The 18,374-nt window shown below is 35.5% G+C and overlaps 1 protein-coding gene across 2 annotated transcripts in view; it reads left to right on the forward strand.

Annotated features, from left to right (window-relative positions):
• Positions 1–16,388, forward strand: part of LOC149775299 (FACT complex subunit SSRP1-like) — an 80,218-nt gene extending 63,830 nt beyond the window's left edge. For both annotated transcript variants that reach the window (XM_089944281.1, XM_089944280.1), the window contains exons 14-18: positions 1,263–1,422; positions 3,957–4,154; positions 9,314–9,408; positions 10,911–11,115; positions 12,326–16,388. In XM_089944281.1, the coding sequence (XP_089800407.1) occupies positions 1,263–1,422; positions 3,957–4,154; positions 9,314–9,408; positions 10,911–11,115; positions 12,326–12,424 (757 nt within the window). In that variant the 3' untranslated portion in view covers positions 12,425–16,388. The remainder of the gene's footprint in view (positions 1–1,262; positions 1,423–3,956; positions 4,155–9,313; positions 9,409–10,910; positions 11,116–12,325) is intronic.
• The last annotated feature ends 1,986 nt before the right edge of the window (positions 16,389–18,374 follow it).

Consider the following 18,374-nt stretch of genomic DNA (forward strand, 5'->3'; position numbering starts at 1 on the left):
TAAGTACAATAGAAATATAAAATGTTTAAGCACTGAATAATATACCTTATATATACCATGACTTGCTTATCAAACAAAAGAAGTTTAATTTGCATACTTGGAGTAGTCACTGCTGATATGCTTCAGTGACAGTGGAATTTTAAAATAATTAAGGTATGTGTTGCTATGGAATATTCTACATTACATATGACACATAGTATTTATGTATTGAATATGCTGTACACTATATGCTAACATAGTATTTATGTGTACAATATTCTGCAGTGCAGAAGCCCAAAGGTATAGTATTTATGTGTACAATACACAGCATATGGCCTGCCAGACTCATTAGTGTGGCTCGCAGACCCAGTCTCTTGTTAGTGTCAGATTTGTATGCTTATCATACATAGTGCATGACTCAGGTGAAGTACATTTATATCAGATCAGTCCTGCCATTGCAAATTAGTTTGACATCCCTGCTGTATGTGTAGAATATGTTGCACTGCATATGCCCTGGCATACAGTATTTATGTGTAGAATATGTTGCACTGCATATGCCCTGGCATACAGTATTTATGTGTGGAATATGTTGCACTGCACATGCCCTGGCATACAGTATTTATGTGCAGAATATGTTGCACTGCATATGCCCTGGCATACAGTATTTATGTGCAGAATATGTTGCACTGCATATGCCCAGACATACAATATTTATGTGTACAGTATGTTGCACTGCATATGCCCCAGCATACAGTATTTGTGTGTACAGTATGTTGCACTGCATATGCCCTGGCATACAGTATCTGTGTACAATATATTGCACTGCATATGCCCTGGCATACAGTATGTATGTGTTCAATATGTTGCACTGCATATGCCCTGACATACAGTATTTATGTACAGAATATGTTGCATACAGTATTTATTTATAGAATATGTACATAAATGCGAAGAGCACAGACCTACTTGTGCTAGTATTGCATAATGCACATGCAGATGAGGGTCTAGATGCAGGTCACTTAAAATCATAGCTGTAGGGTGAAGCATACAGTGTTTATACTGTTTATTAATTTGTTTTCAGATATGATATGAATCCTCCCTCCACATATTCTAGATATGTCTTTTTTTTTCATTGCACGAATTCAAGCTATGTTGTCATTAATTTGTTTTCAGATGACAGTAATTCTCATTACATGAATTCCAGCTATGCTGTTAATTTGTTTTCAGATAAGACAGTAATCCTCCCTCCACAGATTCTAGCTATACCGTTAATTTGTTTTCAGATACGACAGTAATCCTCCCTCCACAGATTCTAGCTACTCCATAGGTGATTACTCTGGAGGATCAGGATCAGAATCTGACTCGGGCTCCGATGCAGGGGAGAGACAGAAACGGAGAGAGAAAGATAAGGAAAAGAGAAAATCCAAATCGGCTAAGACTGTGGTAAATAGTTCTTTGCTAGCTATAAATATATATACAGTATACCGTATTATGAATTTACAATTACACTACAGCTGCCGTCTTGAAATTTTATAGCTACTTCTCCTGGTCTTATCAACATGATGCTTTCATCCTATGGTGACTAGATGGTCCTAAATATAAATGGTACCAAGTTGATGGACAGGGTGGCAGCCGTCTTTAAAATCTTGTTACTGCATCTTCTAAATGGAAAGTCATTTAAGCATGAGGTTTCAAGAGGACAATTTTTATGGTGTCTTCTTGATACTAAAAGAAAATTATTCAATCTGAACCTCCATATGGCCACAACTTCATATGGATGGCTCTGTCAGCATGTGGTTTTCCCAGAAGATTTATTGCAGTTTCTAGTCAGTCCTAAATGTCTTGCAGTGTCTAGTCAGTCCTAAATGTCTTTCAGTGTCTAGTCAGTCCTAAATGTCTTGCAGTTTCTAGTCAGTCCTAATGTCTTGCAGTTTCTAGTCTGTCCTGAATGTCTTGCAGCGTCTAGTCAGTCCTAAATGTCTTGCAGTTTCTAGTCAGTCCTAATGTCTTGCAGTTTCTAGTCTGTCCTGAATGTCTTGCAGCGTCTAGTCAGTCCTAGATGTCTTGCAGTGTCTAGTCAGTCCTAGATGTCTTGCAGTTTCTAGTCAGTCCTAGATGTCTTGCACTGTCTAGTCAGTACTAGATGTCTTGCAGTGTCTAGTCAGTCCTAGATGTCTTGCAGTGACTAGTTAGTCCTGACTGAATATTGTGCAGGTCTTTCTTCCAATATGGCCATCTTGAAAATCTTGATATTGCAACTTTTCCTAAAGGAAAATAATTTTGCCACTGGATTTCATCAGAACACTTCTCACGGTATGTACCTGGTCATAAATGAAAATGCTACAATCTGATCCTCAGTGTGATTCCATCTTGAAAATGTTGTTACTCGTCTCAGATCATTGGCCATATTAACATGGGCTTTTCACCACAAAACTTACAATACTTTGTTGGTCTTTAAAAAGAATTAGTGCCACCCTTATGACTGCCATGATGACTGGCTTAAAAATCTTGCTGTTACTCCTCATGAATGGCCGATCAAACTGGCATGGGGTTTTCACTAAATAGTTTGTAATAGTGTTGTACAGCACCACAACACTGAAGTGGCATTGTAGTAACGAAAGACTTCTAATGGTGTCCTAAATAAAAATTGCACCATTTCTGCATCCAGAGTGGCTATCACATCAGCTAATTTGAATATCAGAGATAGTTTCAACAGTAAACAGTTAAAGGAAAGAAATAGTCTTATCTTGAAATTCCAGGAAATTCTTTGGAGAGCATCATTCCTTCGAGTGACTCTTGTTATTTACCTTTTTATAACATGCAAACACATTGCATTTCCTTCAGCTGATAGCTGATGCATACATACCATTATGCTTTTTTCCACCAAATTAAGCATTACGCTTCGCTGTATATGGATTATACCTTTTTGGAAAATAAAAATAATAAACATAAAGTAAAATATAAACATAAAGTAATAAAAACATGTTTTTGTCATTTTTATTATCTCTTTTATTCCACTGATATAAATTTGATAATATTCTTAACAAAGTGACTGCTGCATGAGAACAGCATAAAAATACCATCCTAATTTGCTATTTATAGCAATTGTATATATTACCCATTTCCTAGAAAACTGACAGGTTTCTTCAAATGCGAACTTTGTCTCAGAGTTTCATTTTATTGATAAGCTCGGGAAGTTGTGAACCAGTCTGTACTTTAAAGAAAGTGTGCCAGATATTAAGTAAAATGCTTTACTGTGTGAGTTGTGGATGTTATATGATGGAAAATGTTAGAGCAGATGGATCTTTTCAAACCTCAAAACATATCAGGTCAGAAAATATGGCAAATCAACACTGCTTTACAAACTTTAAAAGAATTATATGAGAATAATGGAATACAGCTATCAGAGCACCTGAGCATTGCAGATTTTCCAGTTCACAATCATTCAGTGAAATTTACATATGTAGAATAGTTAATGAGTGCTAAATATAAATAATCTTTTCTGTATATTTTGTCCTTACATTCTTGTTCTAATCCATATGGAGTTTGCCCTTTGTTGGAATAATTTTGACCAGCTGCAGAACCAGGTTTGTAGTACAAATGTATCTTACAAACATGCTGTAATTCATGCATGTAATACATGTATTGATGCCCAAATTATTTATAATAGCAACAGTTATGCTTGTAACTCTTGTTATTGTGGTTCGGACTCTTTGATTGTTATTCCACAAACAATGGTTTTTCTTTTTAATTTAAAAAAAGCATAATTTTTTAATTTCTAATATAAATTACAAAAAGAGCGTGATTACAGTTAGATCTCAGTCTAGTATGTAAAAGTGGTAAACATGATAACCAGACTTTATTCTTACAATTCTATGGACCTGTGTCAATTACGACTGACAGGCATGGTCCTGAATCCTTCTACATGCTGCATAGACTCTCTCAATGTTTCAGCTGCTTGCACACGTTTATTTCAGCATGAAGGTCCAAGAAAACCTCGTAAAAAGAAGAAAGATGTTGATCCAGACAAGCCCAAACGTCCAGCTACAGCATATTTCCTGTGGTTTATGGAGAGCAGAGAAAACATCAAAAAAGAGAACCCTGAACTGTCCATCACTGAGTTATCCAAGAAAGCTGGGGCCATGTGGAAGGAATTGAATGAAGAAACAAAAAGCGTAAGTTTTAACACTTCAAGAAGGCACGTGTAACCTATTAACCCATATATGACATTTCCAACAATGAACAGGACAGGTCAAGATTTTCAGGAATATAATGCATTAGGAGGTCAAGGTATACACTGTGTACTATTAGGATTTCAAATACATAATTTGAACCCAGTCTGCCATAAGTCTGCTTCTGCACTGTTGTTTTTTACTTATAAGTTCTTCATGTAAAAGCAGTACTTGGATGCATTGGGTCCCCATTTTGAGGGGTACCTTTCAAAACCCTCTTTTCAGAGGTCACCTCATGAACAGAGGCGGGGCCCCGAGTGGTCTAAAGCGCTCTCCGTTACGGATCACTGCCATCTCACCTCTGTCTGTGTGGGTTTGAGTCCAAGGCTCGGCTAACGGTGGTACGTGGGAAAGCCTGCCGGTAGCTTCTTGTGGGTCGGTGGTTCTTCTCTGGGTTTTCCAGGGTTCTTCCTCCACCAGTTATACTGGCCGCCATGTATAGCCTATCTTGTGCTGAAAAATGGCGTTAAACCCTAGAACAACAACAACAATGAACAGAGGCCTGACACAGAATTATCTGTTTAAACTACTTTGTCCCTTTTAAATGTGTACTTCTTCTTTATAAGGTATAAGGAGTGGCCTTACAAGAGGGGACAATTAATTTTAAGTTTAACTGAAGGAAGTGATATTCATAAAGTTTCCAAAAATCTCACATTTCTACCCTTATTGCGTATGAAAATGTGATTTCTAAATGTCACCATGAAGACCTACTCCATGGCCGTCTTTAACTTGTAACCCAGAAAATCCTATTTACTATGTATCTTTTAGAATAATAAAATAAATACATTATGTAAAAGATGGAAATGTATACCTTAAAACAATACTGCATTTTAATCCAAGTTTCCAATTTTTGCAAGACTTTGTCCCACATGCAGTTTTATCGTCTGCTATACAACTTGTAAACTTGCTGCTAGAACGGGATTCTCCAGAAATTCTCCAGCATATAGTCAGTTTCTAAATTCTTTAGCAATTTTTCCCCATAAAGAAGATGTTATAAACACATTACATCCTATTCATTGTTGGTTCTCATCAGTATAATAGCTTTTTATTTATGTATTAAATGCTGAACTCTACTAAAAATTTATATGATCAGTTTAGTTTGCTTAGTATTTCTTGCTATTTATTGGCATTGTTGCGTTATATTGAATTTTGTAAAACCGGCTATAAACCTGACCTAATTACTTAACTGAAATGCTGACAGAAACAGTCCAAAGTAATGTATTTTATTTCCATAGCCCGATTAATAAACATTACATCTTTTCAAAGCTATGCGCTGAATAGGCCGACATATAGCAAGTCACAAAAACACAGGGGTGGTATCTGGTGTGTCCAAAATTATTATTATTTTGAACAGAATATTCTGGTGACAATTCCATCTTTCAAATGGCAAGCATTGCAGTATTTTATTTTCATCAATCGGTCAGATTCTTTATGCGTTTTGCTTCAGTATTGGTGACGGAAACCTTAGGTGCACAGAAATGCCCAACAGCATTGGATGCATACTGGGGTTTTTTTAATTACAAAAATCAGTTAGGCTAAACCTCGGCCATCATTTATGGACAAAGGTAAAGCACACAATACAGATTAAAAATACCACGAGTCATTTGCAGGATTTAATAAAGCTTGATTGAAAGCTTACTTCATAAGATCTTTAAAATGTTCAAACTAATGCAGTCCACTATCAGATATGGCCACTGTTGCTTAAGAAGAGAAACTTTCAATAACATTTCAAAAACTGCATTGTAGAATTAGACCAAATATTAAAGATAGATTTCTGGCATGAAGGTCTTTCAAAATTTATTCAAAGATGCCTTTCATTATAAAGATATTACCACTGTTACAAAAGTAGAAACCCCTTAATGACATTTCAAAATACTTCCAAATGAATTTGGCCAAATTTAACAGAAAGCATCCTGGTTTGAACCTCTTCAAAATTTATTCAAATGGTGGCAATACAGTATAAAAAAATGGCTCCTGTTACTAAAAATAGACAAAACTTTAAATGACTTCAACCCATGAACCACTCAACAGAATTTGACCAAATTTAAATGAAAGTAACATGGCATGTAGCTTTCATATTTGTTAAAATGATGCTGGCTACCATGATTATAATATGATCCTCGAGTACCTGACCCATGCATACCTTCAGAATTGAGAACCTCATTCATAGTGCATGCCTTTCTAGTATCAAGTGTCATTGGAACACATTTTTGTCAAGTGTGATATTTTGGTTATTATTTAGACTTAATTGGGAAACTTTTTGATAATTTGACGCCTGAGAAAATCTTCTACCAAACTGGAGACCTCAAAAGGACCTCTTGTTTGATCAGATCCTCCTAGGATTCAAATTGTATTACTGTCTGAGTTTGAGGAAAAATCAGGACAGGTTTCTGACAAGATTTCCAATACATGCTTTTGAGGTTATTTTTTTCACCACCCCAAAACATGTTCTTGAAATTTTATGATGGATGCATCTTGATGCGTAGTTTGCCCTGATTGCAAATGTGTGTCATTGTGACATTTCATGCTTTGCTGTCTTCGCTTAACTTTTGTTCACACTCGAATCACCAAACTAGTTGGTTTTATCAATCTAATTGAGTATACCCTTGCTGTATGAATCGAATTGAGTATATCCTTGCTGTATGAATCTAATTGAGTATACCCTTGCCACAAAAGAATGTCTTGGTGATCTACATTTTTCATTTTACTGGCTTGGTTTAAGTTTTGCATTTATCTCTTCTTAAATAGCTTGTTTGCAACTTTTATATATTCTGTTATACCTTGATTCACTTGGTGAGGAATGCATATTGATGAGTACTACACCAACATCACAAAAGAAGGTAAATATAACCAATCTTTTGCACTTAACTGATGTTAGTCAAATTTTGTTTTATTTCTTGAACTCTGTTCATGCTAAAAATCATCAAATTGGATGATAGTATGCATCATGTATAGCCTATCTTGTACTGAAAAATGACATTAAATTTGATATTATTGTACTAATTTGCTGGCCGCTGGTCGCGTTAGCTGGGTGGTCTTTCGTGAGGGGTACTTTTGAACACAAACTCGTTGGTGCCAACGATTCTGGCCGTAAGGAGCGGGTGGCCGCTGGTGGGGGGGGGGCATTCAGGAGGGGGACTACTGTACATAGTTACACCTAATATATTAAATTTGTTAAGGAGATCCTTCTTACTGAGCAGCACACCCATGTGATAAAAGTAGGTCACAGAGACCCATATTTCATGCTTCACTGCCTAGGGTTCTTTCTCATGCACTTTTCATACCAAAATCATCAAATTATGCAGTTGTGTGCATTCATTTTAGTGCCACACCCTTACATGAAAAGAAGATCATTTTGATCTTCATTTACCATCATATGGACCTATGTCAGTTAGGTTTGTGCAATTAGCTGATGACCACATTGGTGTTTTGTCACTGGTGTAGTACTGTTATAGCTGCAGTCTTGAACCTGGTCTGATGAGTACTCCAACCTTATCTTAAAAGTAGGTCACAGAGACCCATACTTCATGCTTCACTGACTTTAATTTAGTGTGGCATTTTAACTAATCACTCTTTAATTGTTAAACTAGACATAAATATTTCACCCATACCAGAAAAGGACAATGTGATCTATATTTCCTATTTTACTGGCATAGGATAAGTTTTGGTATTAACCTGATGACAATATAGATTTGTGAAAGCTCGTGGTGGGTAGTACTCGTTCATTTCAGTAGTAGGTCATCTGGGTCTATATTTTATGCTTGACTGTAGTGGGTTAAATTTTATGTGTGGTGTTCATTTCAAAGGCACCTATCATGTTATAATCCTGAAGTAGATGATATGCATCTCTGTCACTACCACAACCTTGCAACATGACCTATATTTCATCTATTACTGACTTTGGTTAAGTATTTGCTTGTAGTTCATGACCATGAGTTTTTGGCATTGACTTTGTTGAAATTTTGTGTTAAAGGTTTCTTTTATTACATAGTGTTTATGTTTCAGTCATGAAATTTGATAATTGTATGCCTTTGTATGACCAACACTGTATGCTTTAATAACATGGCCCAAGCATTTCTGCTTATGATCCCATTGATTGTTCCATGTTAGCAATCAGTGTGATGATAAACACAAATGCATGTCCCATGTTAGTAAAGCATAAAACTGTTCCATGTTAGGGACCCTGAGTGGCAGATTGGTCTGAGGTGCTTGCCTTTACAGTTCACCCAAACATCTTACCTCTGTCCATGTGAGTTTGAATCCCACCTTAACCGGCATGTTTATGTGAGACAGCTTGCCAGTAGCTTCCCATTCCATGGTTCTTTCAGGGTTCTTCTTTCACTATATATCATGGCCACCATGTATAGCCAGCCTATAATGTGCTGGAAAATGGCATTAAATCCTAAAGACAAGATCAAACTGCTTCCAGGGGTGGCAAAGTGGTCTAAGGTGCTCACCTTCATTGACAACTCACACATCTCACCTCTGCCCACCCCCGTTTGAGACTTGGCTTAGTCAATGTGGGTATGTGAGAAAGCTTGTCAGTAGCTTCCAGTGGGTTGTTGGTTCTTCCTCCACCAAATACACTGGCTGCCTTATGTATAGCCTATCATGTGCTGAAAATGACCTTGAAACCACAAGAACGGTTATTATTAATCTGTACTGCTGGCTATCACTCCAGTGTCACTCGGGGCACACAACTTTTACCAAGTAAAATCTGGCCTGAAGGGGTAGACAATGACAGTGGCTTATTAAGCTGGTTTTAAGAAATGTTACAAAGTATCATTAATCTGTTATTGTGTATAACCCATTCTAATATCTCTCAATTATTGAATGGATATTGTTCTTGTTTTTTTTTTGTATTTTATACCAAGTCGTTGTAGGTGGTACTTGGTTGTGGGCAGGTGATTTCATAATGTCAGTGCAGTACTGGCTATATAGTGTTGATTAATAATTCTAATGTAAAAGTAAAAGATTGTAAAAGGGGCCATGATCACTGTAGCCTGAGTTTATTTTCTGCATGATACTGTTGCTATGGCCCCTTTAGACAGCAAACATAGAGATGGGTTTTATAATTATTGATTATACTCTGATTCTTGCAGGAATATGAAAAGAAGGCAGAGGAGGCAAAGAAAGAATACCAACTTGCTATGGAAGAGTATAAAAAGAAATTGAAGGAAGAGGGCAAAGAAGTGGGGTAGGTGTCTTTATTATAGACTTTGAAAAGTAATTGTTTGTGTTCGTCATGTGGCACTGGTTATTATTACAAAGGTGTGCTCTTATCTTTAAGAATTGTACTTAAAAAAAGAAACAAAGGCAGCAGCTTTGTATATGTTTTAGTAGAACTAAATATGGAATAGCAGCAAAAAATAAAATCGCAGTTAATTTCCAGGTCTTTATCATGGCATTGGTTGACCTTTGGGATTAAAGTATCTGGAGATATACCAGCATGAATGTTTTATTCTTCATACTTTGTCAAATGTAGAACAGCTGTGTTAAGATGTCATCGTCTTGTCTCAGAATATGCCTTTCCTGGAAGAAGGTGAGGGAAGGACAGCTGTATCTTCACTCTTGACATATAAAGGTCATTATATACGATGAGAAAATGTTAATATGATTGATAGCTGTATGAAGAGGGCTGTAAATTATAAGGTTGTAAGGGCATCGCAGAAATCCTTGTCAGAAAAAAACTATAAAAAAATGTCTTTGTCCAGGTCAATTGTTTTGCATTTGCATGAAGCACAGTGTGGAAGATTTGGTTGTTAATTATCTCTTCTCTGCTCCCATACCCAGACTTGTTCAAGATAAGATTTTCCTTGCAAGAAGAAATTGCACTATTTCTTCTGTTTTGTAGATAATGTAATACCTTCCAGATTTAAGTGAAGAAATTAAATTTTAATAAAAAGTGTTTAAAAGCATTCATGTAGTGCAAAACAAAGTGTGTGTTGGCCAAGGTGAGCACTACACCTGATCAAATGGAGCAGCCTGAAATGGCCTAAAAGGTTGAATAAATATCACTGAAACCTAACTGGTAGTCTGTTTGGAAGCAAAGATGAGAACAGAGTAGGAACAGATAACAAGTCCATGTCAGTCTGTTTGTAATCTGCATTCTTGAAAGACAACTAGTCTGTCAACACACATAAAATGACACCAAGCAACTACTGAGAGACCTTTTAAAGATGAAAAGACCATCAAGTTGATATGTATATCAATAATGTATTATATTGTCGGCTGTGTATCATGATTTATATCTATATGTGGCAGAGGTTTATCATTTCTCCCCGAGGGTTAAGGGACTATTTTAATCTATATTATCTAAATTTTATTGTAATCATTCAGTTGTAAGCATTAGATAAATTCAGAAAATAAGATTTCATACCTCCTTTGTATTGTGCTTTGTAGCTATAGTGTTTAAACAGTTTGAAAAACATGACAGTTGGATGGGATAATCATTTGCAATGTCCAAATGTCAAGTTAGCCATTGGTCATGAAAGCTTATTTGTCTGTCATGTTCAGAAATAAAGCCAAGTTTGGATATCTAGTCAATCCATGGGTCGAACCTGTCTTCATTATTCTGTGTATGGGTCAATTTCAGACATTGCAGTGGGGCATCATTGTTTTATCTTTATCCATGTTTCTAGTTCCTATGTCAGATGTAGTTTAGAGATTCATAGGTTTTGTCTGTTTTTCCTTCTGTAGTGGTGGTGATAGTAGTGGAAGCAAGAAGAGAAGTCCCAAAAAGTCAGTCAGTGATAGTCGAGCTGGGGCAGGTTCTGACTACAAGAGTAAAGAGTTCATTTCCAGTTCTGAGGATACCTCTGAGGATGATGATAAGCCACTGAAGAAGAAGGCTAAAGACAAAGATGAGGATGAGGAAGATGAAAATTCCGATGAAGAGGCAGAGGTACTGTATAGTTTCTAATTATCTCTACCCTTTTAGACCATAGAAGCCTATGAGATGTTCTTTCTAGTTGGACCTAAATGAAAATGGTGCAGATCTGATGTCTAATATGGCTACCATTGTGGCCATCTTGAAAATCTTGTTATTATTGCTACACCTGATTGGGTGGTTGTATCATCATATTTTTTTTAAATAAAAGACATGATGTCTGATTTGGCCTATCTGAAAATGGTGCAGATCAGAGGTTAAATATGGCCACCACGACATAATTTTTTTCAATTTTTGGACCTGCCAGCCTTTATGCTTTGTCATTAAGTCTTACAAAATGACCCTTGAATTACAGACTTAGAAAATAGTTGCTAAAATGTGCTAGGTATGTAAATACAACCATTGCTTTCAAAATATGTTACTGGCTTGTCCAGGTTAGGTCTCAGTCCAGGTTTCCATATTTGATCATTAGGTTCAGTAGAGTTGGTCAGGGAACCAGACTATTTGACAGGAGTACCCGAGATGCTTTAATTATCACATGCTTGTCATGCAAAATGCTTTCCTGATAAAGCTTTGCTGAGAGCATTATCTACAAATGTCCTTTAAGCAAAACTATGTTGCAGGTGAAAGGGACGGTCAGCCTCATAAAAAGTTAAGATAATCATTATCAATGTACACTTAAGGAGCATTCAGAATATTGGAAACATCTGGAAAGGCAATACTTTTGTTTATTGGACATCACATGTCATTTTGAATATGTCTCATGACTGGGGTGATAATTGCTGTCACCAAGTTAAGAGGTCCAGCAAGAAGCATTTAACTCCATGTGGTTGGGAACTGTACCCAGGCTGTGCTCTGTATAACAGCCTGAATCTGAGTTTTACAGAAGTTTAAACTGGCTGCTATTTTTTGAGTGATTTCCCCCATTTTCACTTATTCATTGATGTTAATTCCTTCCACCAGTGATAGAATTGTTCTTATATGTTAGAGGTTCGGCCATTGTTATTAATATGCTTGGTGTTAACATGATCAGTGATCATTTGTAATAAGAACTGTAGTTTTTTTGATGAGGCTTTTTGGGAAATGTATATTGTGTATGTACCAAAATGAATGAAATAAAAGACAACTCATCCAGATTAACTTCATTGTTCCTCTCATTGGTTTTAACATTGTTTTCAGTACATACATCTTTGTAGATATTGAGGAATTATTATTATTATTTCAGTTGCCAGAGGATGAGGAAATATTGAGCACACCACCCTCATCTGGGAAGGAAGATTCAGAATCTGAAGACGGTTCAGGGGGAGGATCAGAGTCAGATTAAACATCAGTTGAAAGATGAAAAGATCAAAAACATTGTTCAACCTTTTTCCAGTTCCATGATTGATCACTTTGTAGGTAAAGGAAACGATCACGGAAATATTAAAATACCAAATTTTAACATTCAAGAGGCATTTTTTGTTAGTGGGTCTCTCTAGGGCAGTTTAGACATTTTGAATAAAGAAAATGCTTATCTCCAGACTATATTTACATATTAAGGGTCCAGTATTCAGTGATCACATGCACCATGTGACCCCTTTTGTTTTTGTTGTGAAGAGTGGTTTTAAATGCCTTGACAGTTTTACAGTTTCTTATTGGTACAGCATATTCTGCTTAAATAGTTTATCCCATTGTCTCACCTTACTGACCTCTCTCTGTACTGACCTATACAATCTTGATTGGTGCAGTGTGAAAACCTAGAAAAGTGGGTAATAGGTTGTTCTTTTTCTTGCTAGAACTGTCCACTTCAAATGCAACAAAGTGGACTAAAGGGTTTTGTCCAAATTTTGAACTTCATATTGTTGTTCTAAAGTATGACTTGTTTCAGAATCATATCCATGTCTATATCCTGAATGGATACATCAGATTAATAATGTATGACTTGAGAAAATTGTATGCATATGCATTTCAAACCATTAACTTTATTTTAAACTATGCTTTGATCCATCTAGTTTATGTAGTTTAAAGCTGTTGTGAAGTTCAGGTTTGAAACACAATATATATTTGTATGTCACTTTGATGTCAAATTTTAATGCTAAATACACAAAATACATTTTGGTTACAGCAATGTTGGATTCAGCAGGTACAGCTTATCTTCCTGATATTTTTTACCAACTTTTAGCCAAAAAAACTGCCTCTTAAATAAACAAAATCAACTGACAAATATATATTGCTATTGAGCAGACATTCAAAATCTTAATTTGTTTCTGTCATGACATTGCATAGTGATTTAACTCCAGATTTCTGTCATGACATTGCATAGTGATTTATCTCCAGATTTCTGTTATGACATTGCATAGTGATTTAACTCCAGATTTCTGTCATGACATTGCATAGTGATTTGTCTCCAGATTTCGGTCATGACATTGCATTGTGATTTAACTCCAGATTTCTGTCATGACATTGCATAGTGATTTATCTCCAGATTTCTGTCATGGCATTGCATAGTGATTTAACTCCAGATTTCTGTCATGACATTGCATAGTGATTTATCTCCAGATACTATATTAATACACTTTCCTGGAGAAAAATGGAAAAATGGATGCCACTGATTCCTTACTCATAAAAATTGCTTATGTAAAAAAATTGATCATGTTACCACCAGTTTTCAAGGAGAAAATAGTTTTCGAGTTAAATTGTTTAGTTATGGCATAAATTGTTTACTTTCTTCAGACGTAAAATCTCAGGTGTGTGTATGTTTTCCTTCTTTAATCAGATTTCTTATAATGGCTTATAATGTATAAATTTCAGATGCCATGTTGACAGCTGTTGATGCCTGCATTTAAAAATATGTAAGAGTTTTTTTAATTTGAAGGACAATGTGTGCTGAAAATAAACGACCTAAAAATTTGGGGTTTTTTTGAAGGTCACATTATCAGCAAAATTGTATGAAAAGCACTTTCCACTTTTTCACTTTTGATCAAAATGTCGTTATAATGTTAAAATTATAAATATAAGTGTTTTTTGTTTCGACTGACTGATTTTCACGAGTATGAACTCATGTCTTTTTCTCTTTCATTCAGAATTCTACACTTTACATTTTTTTTTGTTGGCTGTTGGTTGACATTCAGATAATCTAGTATCATTTATTTTCTTGGGTACTTAAATTCGTGGTTTTGCCTGTTAAAGTTTGCCTATTTGTAGGTATTTATTTTTGTGGATTAGCCTCTACAGATACCCAAACTAGAGAATACAGAAGAGCAAACAAAAGTCCCTTCTGGTTAAAACAGTACTACCATCTGTACAAATCATGCACTGTTAAGATCAGTCACTTCCACCAGTGGTTCTTAACCTGTGGGTCGTGACTCAAAATTTTGTCATCATGCAGTTTTGAGGGAGCTGCCAAGTTCAACCTTAATTATTTGACATTTCCAACCGAGGTGGTGTTTTTAGCATTTGATGTTAAGGTTAAGAACCACTGACTTAAATTGAACATGTAAGAGAGCCAATGCAACCAACAACACTGAGCTAATTAGTTATTAAAGATCTCTTAATGCTGTCCTAGGTTGCACCATCAATACATTCTAATGACTATGGTATTAACACAGTGGGCTAAAGAGTATTAAAATCAACACAGATGCCCATCACATTGGATAGTGTTATTTATTCCATGTGAACCAAATACAGGATCAGCTGCCCCATGCTTAGCAAGGAGTGTTAACATTTCACATGTTCAGAATGTGAAGATGCGAACTAAATTAAAAAATTTGGAACAACTTTGTTTGAGCCTGCCTCATGTTCAAATCAACTTTTAACCAATAGACTTACAATCAATAAAGACTACAAAGAAGAATTAAAATCACATTTCTAAAACTGGAAATAGGTCGTGGAGACCTTAAAACCTCATTAATCAAGGCAATTCAAGCTGAATGGACAAATAAGGATCTCGTGAAAATGTGTGGAAGATCAGACCTAATTATCTGTTGTGAATGCTGAGCTTATTGAATTCATCAACTTCAGGATTAATAACCAGACAAACCTGGCTAACATGATGATGGTGTAATTAATATATATGCAGAGTTTCATTGTTAATTGTGCTTTAGGCAGTAGCTTTGGTATTTTACAGGCAAGCTTTGACAAGGATTAAAATTGTATGGCAACAACTATTAACAGTGTAAGAGTATGTGCAATGAAGTAATATAAATTGCTTCATAAATCTTATTTTCAAAGGGTTAAAATAAAACAAATGTGTGTAAGAGCTAATATTTAATTACCACATGACATAAATGAAGTTGATTTATAAAAAAAAAAGTTTTGTTGATCTTTAGGAATGAAGTGAATTAAGTAAATGGCAGGACAATGATTTTTTTAAAAATCATATGTGGTTAATTTTTAGTTGGGTCTTTAAATTCATCTTTCAGGCAAATTCCACGAAAATTGGTACTATAGTATACAACATTTAGCATATAATATCCGTTTGTTACACTCATTTCACTCATATTACCCTCACGGGACTGTCATATTACCCGCATATGACTGTCATTTTACCCTCATGTGACTTGTACTTACATGACACGTATTACCAGGCATTTACCTGATCATTCAGGCTATAAGTACCAGCAGCTTTTTTGCTGAAAATTGACCAGCTCTACTTGTATTAGTCCAGAAGGGATTTCACCAAACATGGGGGTGGTAGGTATTAAGGAATTTCATAAGTATAAAAACGGCATTTGTTACCAATGTCTTGAGGTGTGTCCACCCATTTTTTGATTTACCTCTGTTGAACACTTTTTTGTATGTCCTCAAAAGATTTGCAACTGTTGTATAATATTGTGGCTCACCACTGGTACTTTATTTTAAAAACTATATAATGCACTCTTCCGATCTTGATGTCATACAGTTCAAATATATTATTTACTTACAGTTGAAATGATGCATATAACCAGTCTTCATCCATAATTTCATATGAATTCATACAGTTTAAGTTCCCAAATAGGCATAAATGCTTTTGTTGCTCATACATATGTATTGTAAATATAAAAAATATATGCATGTACAAATGTGGTACAGTGTTTATATTAGTCCATTCTTATGGAATATAAAAAAGCATTACTTTTAACATTGTGAATTCAATCATACATAACAGTATTTCAGTGATGCATGTATCTGTTATATGTGTTCATTCAGTTTTATGAAAGATTGACAGAAGCATTACACAAAATATTTATGTTGTGTATTTTATAAATAGTGTAAATGCTATGAAACATGCAATCATTAGTTCATTTCAATAAAAGTGGTATAATGCAAAATTGTTTTTGATTTTTATTTAACTTTTAAACCCATGTTGTACTGTCAGAAATATTTTTTCATTCTCTCACATGATTTTGTCATTCTGCAACTTTGGAGCCTATGGTGATCTTGACAATCATGGTATCACTACTCCAGTACAGAAAGTCATATCAATGAAGTGTTTTCACCAGAAGATTTCTTATGATGTCTGGTTAGTTATAAGTGAAAGTAGTGCTGATCTGACATCCTTTATGTCCGCCACAGCAACGATCTTGATATTCTTCATATTGGTATTCCTCCTAAACAATCATATTGACATGAAATGTTCACCAAAAGATTTCTTATTATCTGGGTTGATCATAAAAGAAAATAGTGCTAATCTCACATCCAATATGTCTGCCTTGGTAGCCATGTTGAAAATCTTGTTATCAATACTTTACCTTCATGGATGGTCATATATAAATGGAATTTTCACCAAGAGACTTCATGTGATGTCTAGTTGGTCCTGCATAATGGTGCTGATCTGACCAGACATATCAGTATGCAGCCCTACCATCTCTTACTATTTTGCAGTAAGCCTTACGAAAATTACCTTCAAAATACGAACTTATGGGATACAAGCAAAAACTATGGGAAAAATGATCGTTGCCGAAATATCCAGATAAAGTGTGATCCCGCTATAACACGGTATTTGGGAGCCGTCGAATCCGATCGTGTTATAGACCGAACCGTGTTATAAACAGCCAGGTCAGTTAGCTGAAGAAAATGATGCATGTACCCCAAACAAATTGCGGGGGGTAATAAATGCAGGCGAAAAAATACGTGCTTCATAGGCATAGTTACCATCTTAAATCAATGCATGTTAATGAGAAATACACCTGTAGGGAAAACAGAGAAGGCATATATACTAGTTTACTTTATTTAGAGAACCACGAATTGGGATATATACGTGAATACTGTTTATATATACATGTCTAATGTATAGTATGAATAGAGTATCAACACCGTATACTCACCCGTGAATCTCATCGTATGCATTAAATCCACAATACAAGCGATTCCATCAGAAATATGCACACACATTTAAAATATTCAATAATTTTGTCACAGGTCATATTGGTCTGAATTCAGTGGAAAAACAGCACAATCACGTAACGAATGACTAAATTACTAAACACATTTTCTTTCAGTACGTCCCAAGTCAGATGAAGTTAGCGTTTTAAGTCGCCGTCGGTAGCGTTCGTAAGCATAAACGTTTTCCCTGCTAAAAGGAAACTTTCATGTCGGTTAACTTGTTCCAGTCACGTTGGAAAATGCAAAAATCCATCAGATTCCTTTACTTTTAGTGTGGTACTGACTTCATTTGAAGAAAAGTTCTTTGTTTTTATTGAAGATTGTAGTCGGCTTTCTTTGATGAAGGGTGCATGCGTTATTGAAGTCACCGCTGAAGGACATCTTTGGAGAACCAAACAAAAGCCCATTTCAGATTGTGGCAGCAACATCAATAATTGTATTGCATGATTGCGACTGATTTTTTTCCATTTGCCAAGTACGTTTTCATAACAAGCGATGCTTCAAAATTAATGTTTCCTTTGAAATTTCTGCAAACTATTTTATCTGGGTACATTTATAAAAAGGAATTGACCGTCGTTTGGTCTATTGTAGTTACTGTTCCTCCCTGCCTATTGAATAAACCAATAAGTAAGATGTTTGTTTGTTGTTGAGTTTTTTATTTTGTTTTTTTTTGTTTTTTTTTTACATTTGTGTTACCAACGTGATGCTGCCTTCCTTATACGAATGCGTCAGAAATTTAACAATCGGGTGTTCTAAAAGATTTAATTCTGACTGAAAAAAGGAATTTTACCATCTACATACAAATGTCAATGTAAATATATTAATTACTAGCGAGTGCCCGAAAATCCGACGAAAGATAGATTACGAGATAATGCCTCGTCCGGTTGGTCTCCGTTACCAGAAATGCCAACAACAAAAAAGCGGATATCTCA

The sequence above is a fragment of the Sinohyriopsis cumingii genome, chromosome 19 (assembly GCF_028554795.1).
Source record: "Sinohyriopsis cumingii isolate HCF-2022 chromosome 19, ASM2855479v2, whole genome shotgun sequence".
Taxonomy (NCBI): Eukaryota; Metazoa; Mollusca; class Bivalvia; order Unionida; family Unionidae; genus Sinohyriopsis; species Sinohyriopsis cumingii.